The 20,421-nt window shown below is 38.8% G+C and overlaps 1 protein-coding gene across 3 annotated transcripts in view; it reads left to right on the top strand.

The window, feature by feature from the left end:
- Positions 1-20,421, top strand: part of LOC105237058 (serine protease 58) — a 128,958-nt gene that overhangs the window by 57,545 nt on the left and 50,992 nt on the right. The window contains exon 1 of one of the 3 annotated variants that reach the window (XM_019798319.2): positions 3,875-5,503. The exons of the other annotated variants lie outside the window; for them this stretch is intronic. Coding sequence (XP_019653878.2) covers positions 5,468-5,503 — 36 coding nt within the window. The 5' untranslated portion in view covers positions 3,875-5,467. Of the gene's footprint in view, positions 1-3,874; positions 5,504-20,421 lie in introns of those variants that run through there. 3 annotated transcript variants of the gene reach the window in all.

Below are 20,421 nucleotides of genomic sequence, written 5' to 3'. Positions count from 1 at the left end.
CATTATGAAAATATTCAGGTATACTGAGAACTTGAAAGAATTATACAAGGAACACCCATATACCCAACACCTAGATTCTATGATTAACATTTTGGTATATTTATTTTGTCACATATCTTTCTAATCATGCCTTTTCATTTTCTGTATTCCTGGTGTTTTGGCATCTGGGGTCTTGCCTTGCTGACCCTGGAGAGACTGCTGCTCCCAGGGTTACCCAATTCCTAGAGATAGTAAGTGACTTGCCTGCAAAAGTGCCTTTCTTTTGCTAACTAATCAATCTGGAGCCCACATCCCTACCCCCTCTAACGGGCTTTCACACTTAGGGCCACTATTTGTTGTAATCACCCCAGGGCCATGGATCAGGCAATTTGAGACAGCACTATACCTCAGAGCCTGCTGAAGTTACTCAAACTAGCCAGTCCAAAACCTGTTTAGCCTGCCTTGCCCTTCCTTCCCATGGAAGCCACAATAAAAGCTCTTACCCACCTTTCCCCCTGGCTCTCTCTGCCTTCTAACCAGCCCAGGTATTTCTCTATGTTCCCTCTGTGGCGTGGATGTCCCTCCATCTTGGGAACTGTGAGGAACAAGCTAACTTTTTAGTGGTAGCCATTTCTTGACCTATTGACCTCACCATTCCTGAATAATAATTTTAAAAACCCTAAATTTTAAAACACCATCCATTAATCTTATTTGTTGCATTTTGTTTTTTTAAAAATCATCTTTATTGAAATATAATTTACCTTCAATAAAATTCACCAATTTTAAGCAAACAATTGAGTTTTGTAAAAAACAGACAAAAAAACCTGTTAAAAACTACCACCACAATCACAACATAGAACATATAAATTACCTAAAAAAAATTTCCTCATATCCCTTTACAGCCAATCCCATTTTCCCCATCTGCCTCTGGAAACCGCTGATCAACTTTCCATCACTATACTTTTGCCTTTTCTATAATTTTATATACATTGTAGGTGATCTTTTCTGTTTGGCTCTTTGCAATGAGCATAATAACACTTTTGAGATTAGCTGATTTTGTTGCTTGTATCAACAGTTCATTCCTCTTTATTGCTGTGTAGTATACCATTGGATGGCTATGCCACAATTTATTTACCCATTCATCAGTTAATGAGGCTTTATATTGTTTCTAGAAAGTTTGGTTCTATTCTGAATAAAGCTACTATGAGCATTAAAGTACAAATCTTAGTATGGAACATATTTTTTCTTTTATCTTGAGTAGACACCTAAGAGTAAGATTTCCAGCTCATGTATTAAGTGCATGTTTAATCTTACATGAAATTGCCAAACTGTTTTCCAAAGTAGTTTTACCATTTTGCATTTCCACAGCAATGTATGAGAGTTCCAAAGACTTTGCATCATCGACAAGCCTTGGTATTATTTGTCTTTTAACTTAGGCATTCTGATGCATGTGTAGTGGTACCTCATTGTGGTTTTAATTTGAATTTCCCTAATTAATGAAGTTGAGCATCTTTTTTATGTACTTATTTTATATTTGAATATCTTCTTTTGTGAAATCTGGGATTTTTTTCCATTTCTTTTTTTAAATGTTTTATTTAAATTCAATTTAGCTAACATACACTGTATTATTAGTTTCAGGGGTAGAATTCAGTGGTTCATCAGTTGCATATAACACCCAGTGCTCATTACATCAAGTGCCCTCCTTAATGCCCATCACCCAGTTATCCCCCCCCCACAGCAATTCTCAGTTTGTCTCCTAGAATTAAGCATCTCTTATGGTTTGCCTTCCTCTCTGTTTTCATCTTATTTTATTTTTCCTTCCCTTCCCCTATGTCCATCTGTTTTGTTTCTTAAGTTCCACATATGAGTGAAATCATATGGTATTTGTCTTTCGCTGACTGACTTATTTCACTTACCATAATACCCTCTAGTTCCATCCATGTCATTGCAAATGGCAAGATTTCATTCCTTTTGTTGGCTGAGTAATATTCCATTGTGTATGTATACCACATCTTCTTTATCCATTCATCTGTCAATGGACATCTGGGCTCTTGTTCATTTCTTAATTGGGTTATTTGCCTTTATTAAGCTATGAGTTCTTTAAATATCCTAGATAGAAGTCCTTTATCAGATATATATTTTGCAAATCTTTTTTTCCCAGTAAAGAAGCTGTTCTTAAGTGGGAAATACCTGAGTTCAAGGGAGACAAAGGGTCCCAAATCCAGGCAACTGAGTAATTTAGGGCAACATGTCAGCAATAAGAATGCTGAGTTATAAGCCTCTTTCTGGGCAAAAAGCTCTTGTCAAACCATGGTTCTTTTATATACTTCTGGTTAGGGAAGAACGACTTGCAGTGCATGAATAGCCCACTATGCATAATGTGGGGATGACTTTGGCCCATCAGCAGGGAGTACAATAACCTTTTATGGCATTTGTGGCAGGGCATTTGGGGAGCAAGGAGGAAGAGGAAGTAGGTCAAGAGAATGAGGGGTTAGTAAGAAATTAATAGGAACTTGAGCCAAATGGTAATGGTGACTTCAGTATTCATGGAGAAGGTTAGCTTTCTAAGAGCAAGTCCTAATAAAAGCGTAGCAAATTCAGATTCATTCTGGGCAAACATCGGTAGTCCAAGGAAAGGCTAAGTCCGAAGATAATAAGATGGTAAGATGGGGGTACATATTCAAAAGTCTAGAGAAGAGAAGGTAGGAAATCCATGAGAGCTTGATATCATGGAGGAATGGGGCCTGAGGGGTCATGACTATGTGACTAGCATCATATAGTACTTGAAAGGTTGATTCTTCTTCCAGAAATGTTTTAATAGAAAACGTAGTGAGTTTTGTAGACAGAGCTTTAGTCAGTATCTTATTCTGCAGTGTCTTAGTTCTGACTTTGTACATGTGGAAGTCAGCCAGATCTTGTGGGTGGATCATTAAACTAGAATTCTTTTCTTAGAACACTAGTACCTTAATGTGTGACCTTAACCTGAGGCTAGCCATCAGTGTGTCAAGAGGAATGACCCCAGGAGAAAGGCCCTCCTGCTCCCACTTAAAGGACTGTTCTTAAAAAAAAAAAAAAAAACCAAACCAACCAACCAACCAAACAAACACTCACCAAAAATGAGTACAAAAAAGAAAAAAAAAAAGAATGCAATCCTCTCTAGTTTCTACTTGTTTAAAGACTATATTATGAGGATTCTAAAGATAGTATCTGTGGAGGACTTTGAGCGCCTGCTATAAAAATGTATAAATATAACCAAAGGAATTCTGGTAGACAAACATTGCGAGATTGTATATCAGTCTCTGTATCTATATTCACATTTTTTTAAGCTTGGCTTATGTCCTGAAGTATGCATGGTATAGATAGAAAATGGTAAGTACTAGGTAATTAGCTCAATCCCTTCGTTTAAAACAAGGTCAGGGAGTAGATTTTCATCAGAGCTCAGGAAAATGAACTGTAAGCCTCCCTCACGATGAGAAGTAAAGCTAAGTATTGGTGAGTCCCGTGTGACAAACATTTTAATGAGAACTTTATACATAATTTGAATTATTTGTATCATGCATCTTTCAATGAAATGATTGTCAATCTATAGGTTTTATGTAATTATAAAAGGCTTAACATTTTTATGAAACATTGTAAGATATGATTTTGATTCTACAGTTTATCCTTGACACTAGTATTTAATTCAGAGAATGAGATCAAGACACTAAAATGAGGATTCTCGTGGGGCACCTGGGTGGCTCAGTTGGTTAAGCACCCAACTCTTGATTTCAACTCAGGTCGTGATCTCAGGGTTGTGGGATTGAGCTACATCAGGCTCTGTGGTATACATGGAGCCTGCTTAAGGTTCTCTCCCTCCTCCTCTCCTTCTGCCCCCCCCCAAAATAAAATAAAAATAAAATAAAATGAGGATGCTCATGAACTTTGAAGGATTAAAGATCATTTGGATTTAGTGTCTATGGGTTTACTTTTCTCTATGTTTTATGAGGTGGTTATATAAAAGGGACTTCTAAAATTGAAAAGGATGACAAAAATGGGCTGAACATTTCAAACAAAGTTCAGTGTGAAGTCAGTAGTATATTCAGTAGAGGTGACAGGGAACAAAGATGTGGAGGAGAAAGTAGGAAAAGAAAATCGGCAAGCAGTAAAAATAATGATTGGGGTCAGGCAGTAACAGTATAATCAAGAAACTTGAATATGATGGAAAAAGCCATGGGTGGCTATAAAAGAGGCATCTGAAATAGGAAATGATGTGAGAGGAGAAGATAATTTTAGTACAGTTAAAGGAAGTAGCAGCTATGGGTGTTAAGAAGTGGATTAATTTTAAATGTGTCCTAGAAGTAAGAGAAATATTTGTTAAGGGGTGGAGAAAGAATGATGTGAAAGGCCTAGTTGAGTGTTATATGGCTATTTCAAGCAAGAGTTTACATAGAGTATTACGTCCATTTTTGGACACCATACTTTCAGTGGAGCACTGATGAACCAGAGGTTATTCAAGACACCAGGGTGGTGAAAAAAGGCAGCTCTCCTCAGATAATTGTAGGTCTGCCATAAGGAAGAAAGATCACATTTGGCTCTATATTGTTCAAAAGAAAGAAACAGACCCAAGGAAAGTTAAAGGGAAGCAGATTTTGCTTAATATAATGTTTTAACAATTAGACATGCCCCTGTAACAGAATGGGCTATTGTACAGTAATGCTTTCCACCTTTGCAAGTATTCAAGCAGAAAATATTCAATAACCTGACTAGCTAATCAAATGGTTTCTTTTACCTTATAAGGTCCTATCTTCCTGGAGGAACATGTGATTTGCAGACAGTGAACAATTCCGATGCTGCACTTTGATCTTTTACTAGGGGTGCTGCTTTCCCAATACCCCCACTTGCCAGGAGGAAGGGCAGCCAGACGTACTAGCTATGACCATCCTTTTGGCACAATCTATTGGCTGGTACATTTAGTGTCAGCTACTGCTTTTTATTTCACCTTATTATTAATTCTGGGCTCCAAAGGAAAAGTTTTGGAAGGCCTTTTCCCTCTTTGTTAATTATAACATGAAATCAGTCAGGGTCCAAGCAGAAAACAGATAAGCATTCAAACTGAGTAATTTGAGGAGAGTTTGATAAAGGAACTGTTCACAAAGGTGTGGACGGTGTTTACAGAAACCAACAAGGGATGGCACTGTCCCCCAGGACTTGTGATAGGGGGAGACATTACTTATCCCTGGCCTGAAGATGGAAGATATGGAACTGTTTCCAGACTCTGGAGAGCATGGCTATGTGAGAGGACTGCTTGAAAGGAGAGTTTGTAGCCAGCATGCAGCAAGAGAGCCAGGGAAAGAAATAACCTAATCTCACTTTTCTCCTACTAGTGCCTCTCGCTGCCAAACCTGACCATGAGCTGGGCATGAAGGGAGCCAGCTGACATCTATATGGGTCAGCCTCTTGGGGCACAGAGCAGGACAGAACAGAAGAAAGAGGGAGTCTGGAGAGGCTAATGGAAGAAACCACAAAAAGCAAATTCCTTTCTGAGGTACAGCTGGTGCTTAAGCAGTATTTGTACTGTTGGGAATGTGGCAATGTATCTTGGAAGAGTTTAGAGCCTCAAACCTCTGCAGGGTTTTTCCTGATGACCATGTTAAGCCCTCCACCTTCAAGGAAAGCACACATAGTAGCTTTATTAAAAAGAGGACATATAGAAGTCCTTTGTTTCAGTCAGTTATTAGAGTTACCATACCTTGGAGCAGAGGAGAAACATCTTGACAAAAAGGCGGTTTCACTGTGAAGTAATTGAAGCTTAAGCTTTGGAGCCCCTCACTTGCTGGGATCTCTGTGAATGTTGGGAGTTTCTGGGGTTGTAGAGTGTTCTAAGTGGGGAGGAAGTGAGATTGTACTTCTACGTAAGCATTTCTAGTACATGGCGTAGGTAAGTGTCACAAGAAAAAGATCTGGCCTTCCAAAGCTCCAAGGTAATTTGTCATGAATCCTCTTCTTATCCCTAATAAATATTCATTTTGGTACCTAACATTGTATTTTATATACTTTTTCTTAAGAAGGATCAACCAAGTAATACAAGCTTTAGCCCTCACAAAACCTGGATCCACCCTACCTACATGGAATTTTCATTATACTCAAACTAGGTCAGCAGTCAGTTTATAATGTAGGCGTGTGAATGGCTTTGGTATGGAGAGTCAAAGGGATTTTGTTTGTTAGCAGTGGAAAGTTTACGCATGAGAGAGAATGAGCACATGTGCAGGTTGTATCTGTGGATAAAAGAATGGCTCCTGTCTACTAGCAAACAGGCATCAGGGGATCAAAGTTCACTCTGCCACCTTTTGGCTGCTGCTCCATCTCTCTCCTTTATACAAGATGTATCTACCTTTTAACTATATCTAGGGCTTTGACTCTCTTTGACTTTGTTCCCCTCCCCCCTGCACCCCTCTCATCCCTAGAAGCTGCCCCTCAGCTAGGATATTGCAACTTTATGGAAAAGTCAAAAGGCAATTTCCTGTTGTCATTGCAATTTCTGACTTGATGCCTCACCAAAGCACCAGTTTTCTCTTCAGCTGTGACTAGCATGACTTCTTCAAAAGCTCGGCCACTGAACTCTGGCTTCTATGGACTCGTTTGCTTTGAGGATTGTATTGTACCACTTTCCGTGTCTATTGAAGTTCCTTAGTCTTTTTTCTCCTGGGTATAATCTAGGCTAGGAATCACTGCCCTCCTATTAGATTAGGCTCTGCCCATACTGAGATCACACGTATTTCTCTTCCATCTTTTCTCCTTGGTTTTCATGCTGCTAACCTCTTTTGCTGCTTCTTTCTGTTTTCTCCTCTCCCTGATCCATTTCTCTGTTCAGTCCATACAATAGGATCTTCTTTTATCCAGAGTACTGGCATGTCTCTTAGTCAGGCTCTCCCCACCAGATCTAACCTTCTTTAATCACTGCTCAGAGTGGTTGTAAACAGAGGCATCTCAAACCACTCATCAGACATCACTCCACTGCTTAAGACTCTGTAGTGGCCTTCCATAATCTCACGAGGCACATCCAAACTTTTCCAGGAGTCACAACACTTGCCTATTTAAGATTCACTTGCTCAAATCTCCTTTTGTCTAATTCTATCTCTACTTTTTCTAAAACTGCATGATGCATCTATAGGCACTCCTTTGTGCCACTTACTATGTGCCAGACTCCATGCTATGTACTTAATTTGACCTGAGTAAATGGCCCATGGTTATAGACTTGGTGGCAGGGTCTGAGTAATGTTGGAACTACGTATCTCTGTTCTCAGAGTCCATATTGTCAACTACTGTCCCAGTGTTTCTCAGAATTTGGGCCATTGACCATCTGCATCAGAGTCACCTAAGGAGCCATTTAAAGTCCAGATTCTTGGGTCCCACCGCATATCTATGTAAATGATGAAAAGGAATCAGTTATATGAAGATCTAATGAAAGAATCTTCTAGACAAAGAGAACAACAAATGCTGAGTTGGCAATAAGCAAGGATCAGAATAAAGGCCTGGGAGCTGGAGCGCAGAGAGGTAGAAGGGGTCAGATCATGAAGATCTAGAAGCTTTGGATATAGTTAGACAGGAACCTCTAGGACAATTATAAGCAGATGAATAAGCTCTGCCTTACATTTTAACAGATGGCAGCTGTCCAATTAAGAGCTGTAGAGTAGTGGAGTTGTTTCGGGGGGGCAGCTGCCCAGTCAGGGCATCTCCTTGCATCAAGAGAAGCCATGGATGAATTCTTGCAGTTGGAATATGAACTGGAGTGATTTACGTGTCTCTCTTGGGCAAATATCAGAGGAACAGATGTGCCTGCCTCACTTTTTCTTTCCATTTCTATCAGCTATATGGATGTTAACTTCATATATTGAAGATAACTAGGCTTTGCCCTGTGTTAGCCTGGCCCTGACAAAGAATCCCCTATATGGGACTATTAGGCAAGTGAGAAGTAAAATCCACATTACTCAAATATGGGGGTTTCTTTATTATAGTAGCTACTGTTACCTTAGATGATACATGTTATATGACTTATGTTTTGCTGAGATCATATTGGCTGCTGTGTGGACAATAGTCTGGAAGTGGTGCGGGGTGGCAGCAAAGGTGGGAGCAGGGAGACCACTTAGGTGGTTCTAATGGTACTGATGGTGGCTTAGATTAGGTTCGTGGCACTGGAGTGGTATGAAGTGGACATACTAGATATACTTGGGAAAATTTTTTTAATGAAATTCACATGACAGATGAATGCACTGGATATTGGGTGTGCGAGGAGATAGAAACCAAGGTTTGGCTTGAACTCACTTAAAAAACAGTGATGCCATTTTTTGAGACAGAGACCAGAACTCTCAAAATCCTCCCTTAATTACAGTTCTCCCAGTTAGCTCCGTTTGTCCTCAATGGTCTCTTAGCTGTGGCCCTTAGACCACATTATTCACTGCCTGTGGCCTCCTCATCCATATGCTACAGATCCTACATGTACTTCCCATGTTAATGATCAGAAGAAAAAATAACTTGGCCTACACTCTCTCAGCCTGAATATCTGATAAAATGAAAACCATAAACATGAAAAATGGCAATATTAACCTCAAATGGGTTTAAGTTGCTTTTCTCATTCTTATCAAGTTGGAGGACAGATAAAGAAGGATTATATGTTTTGCCTGCAACTAGGATTTAAAGGTGATAATGTAAATCACAAGTTTCTCTAATTCTGGGCTGACCTTGATTTGGAGTATGGTTACAACACACTTTATAACCGTATAGTTCTGGTGAGATTATGTTTATTGCTTCCTTTCCTTTCTGTGTGCTCTGAACATGGGTCCACTCAGAGTCACAGTGTCTCCAGGGCAGGGCTCTATAAGTGCTGTGGGGGTTGGAGATGAACTTGCTCTGTCAGGCTAGAGTGGTCAGCCAATGAGGATTCCCCCCTTGAGTCTCAGGAGAGGTGGTTATTTCCTTTTGAACGTCATAGGAAGAGCCCTAGTGTCTATCTGGGGCAAGTAAAAGAGAACCCCCAGAAAGGCTAGGTAGCTGGAGCTGGACTCAAGAGCTAGGCTTTGCCTATGAATATGCATTATGGTTTAGGGCAAGTACTGTAGTTTTTTTCCTTCACTTCCAACCGAACTGTCACTATTAGCCCTTGAGTTTTCTGTGACTCTCACTGCCATCCATAAGCATGCATCAGTGGAACTAAGCCAAGTCCCCAACTGTGAGATGCCTCTTCAGTTTTTTGTCTCTTCGGTCCTAGGGGAGAAGGGGATTGAGGGTGAAGGGAGAAGGTACAGAAAGGGGAAGTTCAGTACATATCCCTTGAAAAGCTATTTCTGCTGATATGTCAGTTCCTACTCTCCCACCCCTGCCTTCACACATACTCCATAATTCTCCATTCGTTTTCAGCGCAGTCACTGGGGATTGAATATGAGTGGCTTCTGCAACCAACTGAGTAAGAGAAATGAGCAGTAGTCATGACTCTGTACTTTCATTCATTCATTTATTCATTGTGTCTAATCCAAAGGTGAAAAAGATACAGCTCTTGTCCTCGAGGAGCTCTGATTGTGAAAATAACAATGCCAGTTAATGTGGTAACAGAAGTGTGAGAACAAAGTACTCTAGATGCAACAGGAGGACAAATTAGTCCCACAGGTCTCTCTGTGTGTTTACATCTGTGTGCATGCAGGTAGACTGTGTAGATTGTGACAACGGCAAATTTTGCAGAGGACATGATATCAGAGCAATCTTGAAAGATGGGTAAGATTTCATCATGCAGGGAAGGGGGAGGGGCTGAAGGGAGGAAAGACAGGAAACAGCATGTGAAAAGGCATTATATTCTATTTTCAACTAGGAATTGTGTCCTGAGGATATTCTCGCCTGAATAAATCAGTATGTGTCATCATACCATAATATAATGATTTACCAGCAGCAGTAATGTTCTATATTTTAACCATGAAATCTCTCATTGGTGTTGTTAGTGATGTGAGCTGGAAACTTGAGCATATTCTATCATAAAGTTATTTGTAACATACATAAGGCAGGGCTTACACTCTGCTTCATCTGCTTTAGTTTCATTTTCAACCTATAATTTGACATGCACCATTTACTAGGTATAATGTGGTTGATTTGCTACAAATGAAAAGTTGAAAGAAATGATGGTAAATAATCTACACAAAACTCAGATAAAACCATTTGAGTCTCCCACTAGATGGCATGGAAGAACCTAGAATAACATAATACCTAATTCTCATGCTAGACTCAATAAAAAGGAGTTCCTATTTCTATGGTTGCTTGATTATTTTCTATTAAAAGCAAATACTCTATAAGTAATATCTTTGTAATTATTTCTTCTTTAACAATGATCTATTTTAAAACAGTAATAAATGCATGTGGTCTAAAATTCATAGTAAACAGAAGAATATGGTGAAAATTTTTTAAACTCTTTTTAAACAGATTAAAACCATTCTTTTTTCAGCAAGCTCTTTTTTTGTTCATTTTTTCATTCTTCCAGGCTTTTTCCATATGGGTTCTTGGACAGCCCAATTCAGGGTTTATCTTAGTGTTATCACTCTCAGAAATTCCTGACTTGGGGAAGAAAATAGAAGTTAATAATTTTATATTATTGCGACCCTGGTACACAAGGCACTGTCATCTACCAGTTACAACTTTTACAGAGCAATAAAAAGTGAAGTAATCCATGTTTACTGATTAGAAGTAAGAAGGAACTATCATGTGACCTCTGTTAGTAAATCCACATTACTTTAAGAACACTAACAAGTATTACCCAAGGTAAAAAGAAATCCTACTTACTTGTCTAGCACTTGACCTTTAATAATAGAACCTGCCTAATCCCCATATAATTATTCAAAACATTGAGTCCCAATTAATTTCCTCTTCATGTGAACTTCATACAAGCCCTAGTCTAATGCTATTTTAAGAATGTTGAAGGAATGTGATTTTTGATAAGCTGCTGTAAGTGAATGATGGGGAGCCAGAGATATCTTATGTAGCTAGTCTTCTCTGGGCATACCAGGACTCAAACTTCCCCAAATCCCTGAGTTATCTGGAGTAGAGCTACATTGGATAGGCACTCAAAGCTTGGAAAGACTGCTTGATCATGAATATCGAGTCTAGCAAATATATCTTCCAAATAAACCCCAATCTTGTAAGTAACTGGTACTATGGCAACACAAGGATTCATTCAACATGTATTTACTGGATGCCTTCTCTGTGCCACACTCTGGTGGGCCCTGAGCTAGCTTAAACAATCTGACTCTAATATGGGGCAGCAGGTAAGGAGGCAGGGATAGTATCACTTTTAATAATTGTCTTTTACTGCAACAAGGGCCTCATAAATCATGGTAGTTTGCAACACTAGAATCAAAAGGACACTAAAATTGAACCACAGTGCCCCCTGGTAATCATAACTGATATTCTGCATAGCTAATGAGAGTTCTTATTGAATGTAGAAGTACTGCTTGATTCTATTCCAATAATTACAGCAAGCAGGAGCAGAAAACCAACTCCTGCTGGTTCCTAGGACAATGCTTCCAATGTAGGATTTTTTCCTACATTGTATAAGCCTTGGATACCTTTCATCAGAATCTCCTGGATCACTTGTTTTAATAAACATTCTGGAACCCTACTGTAGATCACCAAATCATATCTCTGGATTTCTTGACCAGGAGGCTACAGCAGAAAATATACATGGACCGGTTCCCAAGCACACATGAGATCACCATGGACCCTCTATGAATCAAAAGGGAGATGTGAGGGCCTCAAAATGTGATGAGTTCCTAAGCACAACTAGGGTCTGGAGACATCACAGTTTGGGCCTTGACATCAATGTGATGTCATTTCCTAGTGCTTATCTTAGGTAAGGACCAGCTTACAAATGTCCTCCCCTAGGGAAAACATTAAAGAATTAATTGACTGAAGGCACTGTGTATGGATTCTACTTAAATAACTTATTTACAGGAAATTATTTATCTGGAATGTTTCACTTCATTATAAAATTTTAATACCAGTAAAAATAATGTGACTTTACCAAGGCCTAGTCTTCCCTGATTCATTAATGCGTAGAACTGTCAGAAATCAAAATGCAGAGGAGTACCAACGTGGAGTGCCCACATGTTCTGGTAAATGTTGTTGCTTTGAAGCAGAATTAAGTTTGGGGAACTTATATAGAAAAATCAGAAAGTGTTTTTTGTTTTTTTAATCTTTTCTGTTTGGTGATGCATATGTGCACATGTAGACATGAATCTGTATAAAGGTCATAAGTTCCAAAACAAGTCCAGCATTGTACTGGGAATTTAAATGTTTTATTCCACTGATTTTTCACAACTGTTCTGCTGGGTGGTGGTTATTATGTTACCCTGTTATACAGAGTAGGAACCTAAAGCTTGAATAACTTGCTTAAGGTGACATAACATAGCAAAGAGGTCACAAAGAAAAGGAAGATGTTGAGCCCTCCAAAGTTCATGACATTTCCATTATACCATTCTTATGAAGAAACATAGAAAGAAATTAATACATAAAAGAAAGAAATTAAATGCTAAAACTTTCACAATTTTTTCCTTTGCAATATCAGAAACATCCAGTAGGGTGCACTCCTGAATCAGTTTTCTTATTTTTTTTTTTTAAGATTTTATTTATTCGGCCCAGAAATCAGTTGCATTTCTATACACGAATAACGAGACTGAAGAAAGCGAAATTAGGGAATCCATCCCATTTACAATAGCACCAAAAACCATACGTTACCTTGGAATTAACTTAACCAGAGACGTAAAGGACCTATATCCTAGAAACTATAGATCACTTTTGAAAGATATTGAGGAAGACATAAAAAGATGGAAAAATATTCCATGCTCATGGATTGGAAGAATTAACATAGTTAAAATGTCCATACTACCCAGAGCAATCTACACTTTCAATGCTATCCCGATCAAAATACCGAGGACATTTTTCAAAGAACTGGAACAAATAGTCCTTAAATTTGTATGGAACCAGAAAAGGCCCCGAATCTCCAAGGAACTGTTGAAAAGGAAAAACAAAGCTGGGGGCATCACAATGCCGGATTTCGAGCTGTACTACAAAGCTGTGATCACAAAGACAGCATGGTACTGGCACAAAAACAGACACATCGACCAATGGAACAGAATAGAGAACCCAGAAATGGACCCTCGGCTCTTTGGGCAACTAATCTTTGATAAAGCAGGAAAAAACATCCGGTGGAAAAAAGACAGTCTCTTCAATAAATGGTGCTGGGAAAATTGGACAGCTACATGCAAAAGAATGAAACTTGACCACTCTCTCACACCATACACAAAAATAAACTCCAAATGGATGAAAGACCTCAATGTGAGACAGGAATCCATCAAAATTCTAGAGGAGAACATAGGCAACAACTTCTATGACATCGGCCAGAGCAACCTTTTTCACGACACATCTCCAAAGGCAAGAGAAATAAAAGATAAAATGAACTTATGGGACTTTATCAGGATAAAGAGCTTCTGCACAGCCAAGGAAACAGTCAAAAAAACTAAGAGACAGCCCACGGAATGGGAGAATATATTTGCAAAGGACACCACAGATAAAGGACTGGTATCCAAGATCTACAAAGAACTTCTCAAACTCAATACACGAGAAACAAATAAACAAATCATAAAATGGGCAGAAGATATGAACAGACACTTTTCCAATGAAGACATACAAATGGCTAACAGACACATGAAAAAATGTTCAAAATCATTAGCCATCAGGGAAATTCAAATCAAAACCACACTGAGATACCACCTTACGCCAGTTAGAATGGCAAAGATAGACAAGGCAAGAAACAACAATTGTTGGAGAGGATGTGGAGAAAGGGGATCCCTCCTACATTGTTGGTGGGAATGCAAGTTGGTACAGCCACTCTGGAAAACAGTGTGGAGGTCCCTTAAAAAGTTAAAAATTGAACTACCCTATGACCCAGCCATTGCACTACTGGGTGTTTACCCCAAAGATACAGACGTAGTAAAGAGAAGGGCCATATGCACCCCAATGTTCATAGCTGCATTGTCCACAATAGCCAAATCATGGAAGGAGCCGAGATGCCCTTCAACAGATGACTGGATTAAGAAGCTGTGGTCCATATATACAATGGAATATTACTCAGCTATCAGAAAGAACGAATTCTCAACATTTGCTGCAACATGGACGGCACTGGAGGAGATAATGCTAAGTGAAATAAGTCAAGCAGAGAAAGACAATTATCATATGATTTCTCTCATCTATGGAACATAAGAACTAGGATGATCGGTAGGGGAAGAAAGGGATAAAGAAAAGGGGGGTAATCAGAAGGGGGAATGAAACATGAGAGACTATGGACTATGAGAAACAAACTGAAGACTTCAGAGGGGAGGGGGTGGGGGAATGGGATAGACTGGTGATGGGTAGTAAGGAGGGCACGTATTGCATGGTGCACTGGGTGTTATACGCAACTAATGAAGCATCAAACTTTACATCGGAATCTGGGGATGTACTGTATGGTGATTAACATAATATAATAAAATAAAATAAAATAAAAAAGATTTTATTTATTCGACAGAGACAGAGACAGCCAGCGAGAGAGGGAACACAAGCAGGGGGAGAGGGAGAGGAAGAAGCAGGCTCACAGCAGAGGAGCCTGACGTGGTGGGGCTCGATCCCAGAACGCCGGGATCACGCCCTGAGCTGAAGGCAGACGCTTAACCGCTGTGCCACCCAGGCGCCCCCTGAATCAGTTTTCTAACTGAAGCCCAAAGCTGTTAAACAGTGACTTTCTTAGCGCTTTGGGTGGTTTTTTGATGTATTATTTTATTTATTTATTTATTTATTTATTTATTTATTTCATTTTTAGAAAATTCTAGTTTCTTTTTTTTTAATTTTTTTTATTTTCCCAGTTTTCTTATAATGTTCAGTTAGCCAACATATAGCACATCATTAGTTTTTGATGTAGTGTTCAAAGATTCATTAGTTGAGTAGAACACCCATTGCTCATGACAACATGTGCCCTCCTTAATGTATTATTTTAAATGAAATCTACAACAAGACTTTAAAAACTTCTATATGCACACCTGAACGTCAAAGGAAAATATTGTTTTGCATGCATTGGTTTTTGGTCCATGACTGATTTTTTATATTAAAATGGTACAATATTAAAATTGTGAAATGTACTGATGCTTCCCAGCTAGGAACAGAGCTGTATTTTATTCCATCATTGTGAAAGTCATGCTATGTTATCACAGACTGCCACACAACTTAGCCTGATATACAGAAGTGTGATTAGTTTATCAGTATGTCTCCAGGCGTGCCAAGGCACAGTTATTTTAGAATCACCAAAGACCACAGAATATGGTCCCCAACCTGCAGCACCAACATCACCTGGGGGCTTGTTAGGTAAATTCTCAGGTGCTGCTCCAGACCTACTCAACCAAAACCTCTGGGAATGGGGTCCAGAAACCTGTGTTTTAACAAGCCCTCAGGGCAATTCTGAGACACACTAAAGTTTGAAAACCACCAATTTAGGATAGTTATCACAAGTATAGATTTCTGGGGTGCCTGCGTGGCTCAGTCGTTTGAGTGACTGACACTTGGTTTCAACTCAGGTCATGATTTCAGGGTCATGAGATCAAGCACTGCTTTGGGCTCTGTGCTCTGCAGGAAGTCTGCTTGAGATGCTCCCTCTCCCTGCCCCTGCTTGTGCGGACGCGCTCTCTCAAATAAATAAATAAATCTTTAAAAAAAAAAAAAACCTGTAGATTTCTGATCCTCACCCATATTGAATCAGAATCTCTGGGGCCTAGAAATTTATATTGTTTATAAATATCCCAGTGATTCTTAGACACACAGAAGTTTGAGGACCACATTGGTCCATGTGGTATGATTTGAGGGGATTAGGAAAGATCTTGTTCTTAATATTTTTCTCTACTTCTTGCTCCAAAGGCAATTAATTTTGTAGAATTAAGCAAGTATGTCTCCATTAGTTTCTAAGTTCAGTAAGTCATAAATATTTTAGAGTAAATATTTTTTATTAACTAGGTACTTCACCTTTGTCGGAGAACTAGAAAAGGGAACAATTAAACCGGAGGGATGTTACAAAGAGAGACTACAAAAGCCTAATTTGAATGCTTTGCCTCTGAGATCTGATTTATGAATACCTCACATTATTCATTAGGGAGATGTCATAGTTCCGGTATAACATCTTCAGTGTAACATCCTTTAACCAACCCCTGCCTCCTGCAAAGAGAACCTTATAAAAGTCTACTTGACAGTAACCAAGCAAGACTTATACTTTGAGTGTAGGTAATACTGTATTGTCATGTTTATTTAGTTGTGTGTATTTTTTAAGTGTAGATAGAACCTATATACTCAAAGGCATAAAAAGCAAAACATAAGACACATAGGAAAATTAATATCATTACATTATAATACCCTTTAAATGTTTTTCAAATAATATTAGCTTAGTAACCAGACTAGGCTCCATATGACTTCCTGTTGCTTCAAAATAGATATAGATACAACAAGGATGATCCTGGAAAACATTATAAGTGAAAGAAGTCATACACAAAAGGACACATATTGTACGGTTCCATTTATATGAAATATCCAGAATAGGCAAATCCGTAGAGATAGAAGCATATTACTGGTTGTCAAGGGCCAGAGGTGGGGGTAATGTAGAGTGACTGTTTAATGAGTAGGGGCTTTCCTTTTAGAATGATGAAAATGTTGGGCAGAGGATGGGATAAATGGGTGATGGGTATTAAGGAGGGCACTTGTGATGAGCATTGGCTGTTATATGTAAATGATGAATCACTAAATTCTATTCCGGAAACCAATATTACACTACATCTTAACTAGAGTTTAAACAAAAATTTGAAAACAATAACAACAAACAAAACCAAAAAGTTCAATATGAAAATGCAAAAAACTAAATAGAATGATGAAAATTTTCTTGGACTAGATTGTGGTGATCATTATACAACATTGTGAATGTAGTAAATGTCACTGAATTGTGTGCTTTAAAATGGTAAAATTTTATGTGTATAACAAATAACACATACATAACACATACATAAAATTAAATAGAATAAAATAAAATCTTCTCTTAAAGGATGAAGATGGATAGTACTCAGGATATAGAAAAGAATGTGCCCCTGGGGTTGGAGGGAATTTTTTTTTTTTTTAAGATTTTATTTATTTATTCGACGGAGATAGAGACAGCCAGCTAGAGAGGGAACACAAGCAGGGGGAGTGGGAGAGGAAGAAGCAGGCTCCTAGCGGAGGAGCCTGATGTGGGACTCGATCCCACAACGGCCGGGATCACGCCCTGAGCGGAAGGCAGCCGCCCAACCGCTGTGCCACCCAGGCGCCCCCTGGAGGGAATTCTTAAAGATACACCCCAAAATGGTGTAAGAGCTAACACTAAATTTGGGAAAATGTCAAGTTACAGTGTTGAAAGCCGACTTTGACTTAGATATATGTTTTGACTTGCCAACAAAACAAAACAACAACACCCCCCCCCGCCCGCAAAACCACAAAATCACACAAAGCTGCTGATCACCTATTATCTCCTGAAACAGCTACAGTGCTGCACTCACAGTTAGCCCACAGTCCCAGTAGGTCGGCTCCCGGGGTGAGGCCTCCTACGCAGGAGTCCACAGCTGGTTTCTCACATATCTCCACAGAAAGACATGGAGTGGGATTCATCATCTACTCCTACCCTAAATCCCTTCCTCCACCCCCATCACCAAGTTCCCAGGCAAATACGGTTCTCTCCGATGAAGTAATCTAAGAATGGATGTTTATTTTTCATATTGGCTTTAATTTAATGATTATCAGTGTCCATGTGACTGTACATAAAGGCTATTCTCACTTTGCTCCTTCAGAGAATTCAGATATATTTACAAGCTGTGACCTCAGTTCTTGTACCTATCTATTTCCTCTCCCACTGTCTAGAAATCAAATTGCCCTCCTAAAAATTCATCATATTATATCAGGTTTAGGTTAAAAAAAACTGTATCTGAAACCTTCAACTGAAAAACTGGAGAAGATTGTGAACTGCTTTGGAATGAGACAAAATGGTGTCTGTTGTGCCTTCTGAAGAAGGGCTGCTCTTTGTGTAGGCGTTTCTGTGAAATTCTGTGTCACCCACGCTACCCATTACAATGCTCATAACATTCACATATCTGATCTGGAGGAAATGTAGCTGGCACTGTATTTATTCCTCTTACCTCCTGTCTTGAAGCAAAATGCCAGCGCTTCATGCAGCTTGGAGTGGTAAACATCAGCTGGGGAGAAGCTTTTATTTAGGGAATTTATTACAAAATGAATTTCTGAAGACCAATATAAGAAAGTGGAAGCACTGTTTACAAAGGATAGCAGTGGTGCAAATAGGTATGTCCAATAATTAATTTCTGATGCACCCAGGAACATCATCCCTTTTGTGGTTTCCTGTTTTGTGGTTTTTATATGATACACAGATGATTTCACTTTGTATGCCCACCAGTTGTGTGCATTCATAAAACAGATCTTTGTGCTGTTAATATAGGAGACCTAATATAGGCTGAGGATTTGATACAGTGCTAATAGAATTAAATTATTTTTTAAAAACCTGCCAAATGGGTAAGATGTTTGCCCTATATTAGTGACTATAATTTTGAAGTGAAACCTACTTTAATGAATACCTGACAAAGAAACCTTTTAAAGGAATGATTATCTTTGACATGAATATATTCAGCTACTGTTTATACAATGAAATCTTAACTAGTTGGTAAAAATGGCACAATATTACGACGGGCATAGAAAATACTCCATAAAGAAAATGTAAAGGCTGCCTGAAAAGTTAATGACTAATTCTGTTATCTGAGTTGGTGCTTCAGTGACAGTTTGCTCTAAGAAAAGCTTATGTTTATGGCATTGTGAGTGTAATCTGTACATTTGAATTATACCCAGAGCCTTATTAATGCTATGTGTAAATTATAGACATTACCAAAGGAAGAAAACATTATGTTTGCATTCTGCTTTCAGATACAAGGCAAGTTAATTATGATTTATGACCTGGTGACTATAATACTTAAAAATGATGACCTCATTGCTAGGGGCACCTGGGTGGCTCAGTGGGTTAAGCATCGGACTCTTGGTTTCGGCTCAGGTCATGATCTCATGAGTCGTGAGATTGAGCCCCCCTCCTGTCAGGCTCCAAGCTCAGGTGGGAGTCTTCTTGAGACGCTCTCCCTCTACCCCTCCCCCCGATGACATGCACACACTCTCTCTCTTTCATTCTCTCTTTCTCTTAAATTAATCTTTTTGAAAATGATGACCTCATTGCATTTTTCATCTTCAAATGATATGTTAAAACACAGATAAATACTTTATCATACAGAGGTCTGATGCTGTTCAGAGAAGAGGAATGAAAAATTTAAATGGTTGAAAAATTTAGGCCTTAATGACAGGATAACTCATTTATTATTAGCCTGAAGGGAAAAAGGCTAAGTTGTGAATTCATGAGTCCAGGAGTAAAGATAAGTAAACAGGCAATCTCTTAATTGTTCTTCATTGCCACTGAAGACAGCAGCTTAAATTGGTTAAATAAAAAACATTCTTAGCAGTGTGGCTAAGAATGATGAAGGGAAATATGAGATACTTCTCCTTGAAGAGTTTTAACAAAGAGGATGTATATCTACAGGTAAAAATTTCCCTGGTGGCTGAAATATGAATTATATGTTTCTTGCTGGTCATGATTCTCTAAAATAATGCCTATGGAAGCCTATTCTCTAAAATAATGCAATACTGTGTTGTCCCACACAAGTGGTGATGTCTTTTGTGTTTAATGTAAAATTAAATATTTTTTGCATTGAACTTCACTAATTTAGGAAGTTCCCACCAGTCGGTAGTGAAACCCAAAATGAGGACTCTGCATTCTGTGTTTCCTACTTAATCATAGAGTAGGGCATGAGGGAGAAATTGGGAGAGGTGGACAAAAGGATTGGAAAAGGGATAAGGACATTGAATAAAACAATTTTAGGGCAATGATTTTTAATATGAGCTGCAATTAGAATCATTTGGGCAGTTTTTAATTAAAATACCAATGCTTAAGTCCTACTAACTTAGGGTGGGGCCCCAGCATAGGTCTTTTTGAAGACTTTTAAGGATCTGCAAAGCTCATAAAGTTAAGCAAAGTATGATGGTAAAAAAAAAATCTCTATACCAATAATTGTTAAAGAGTAACATGAACCTATGAATGGTGGGATTTAGTAGAAGCATATAATGTAGTACCAACAAGAGCAATGAATCAGAACAGGTACATTCTAGCCTTACTCCATAATTTGTGAGGTGTGTGACATTGGGCAAGTGACTTTATTACTTGAGGCTTTGATTTCCTCGTGCGTAAAGTGAAGGAAATACGTGGCTTTCGGGTCACCTCTGGTTTCCTGA

Source organism: Ailuropoda melanoleuca, chromosome 2, assembly GCF_002007445.2.
Source record: "Ailuropoda melanoleuca isolate Jingjing chromosome 2, ASM200744v2, whole genome shotgun sequence".
Classification (NCBI taxonomy): Eukaryota; Metazoa; Chordata; class Mammalia; order Carnivora; family Ursidae; genus Ailuropoda; species Ailuropoda melanoleuca.
This window is presented reverse-complemented; position numbering and strand designations above follow the sequence as displayed.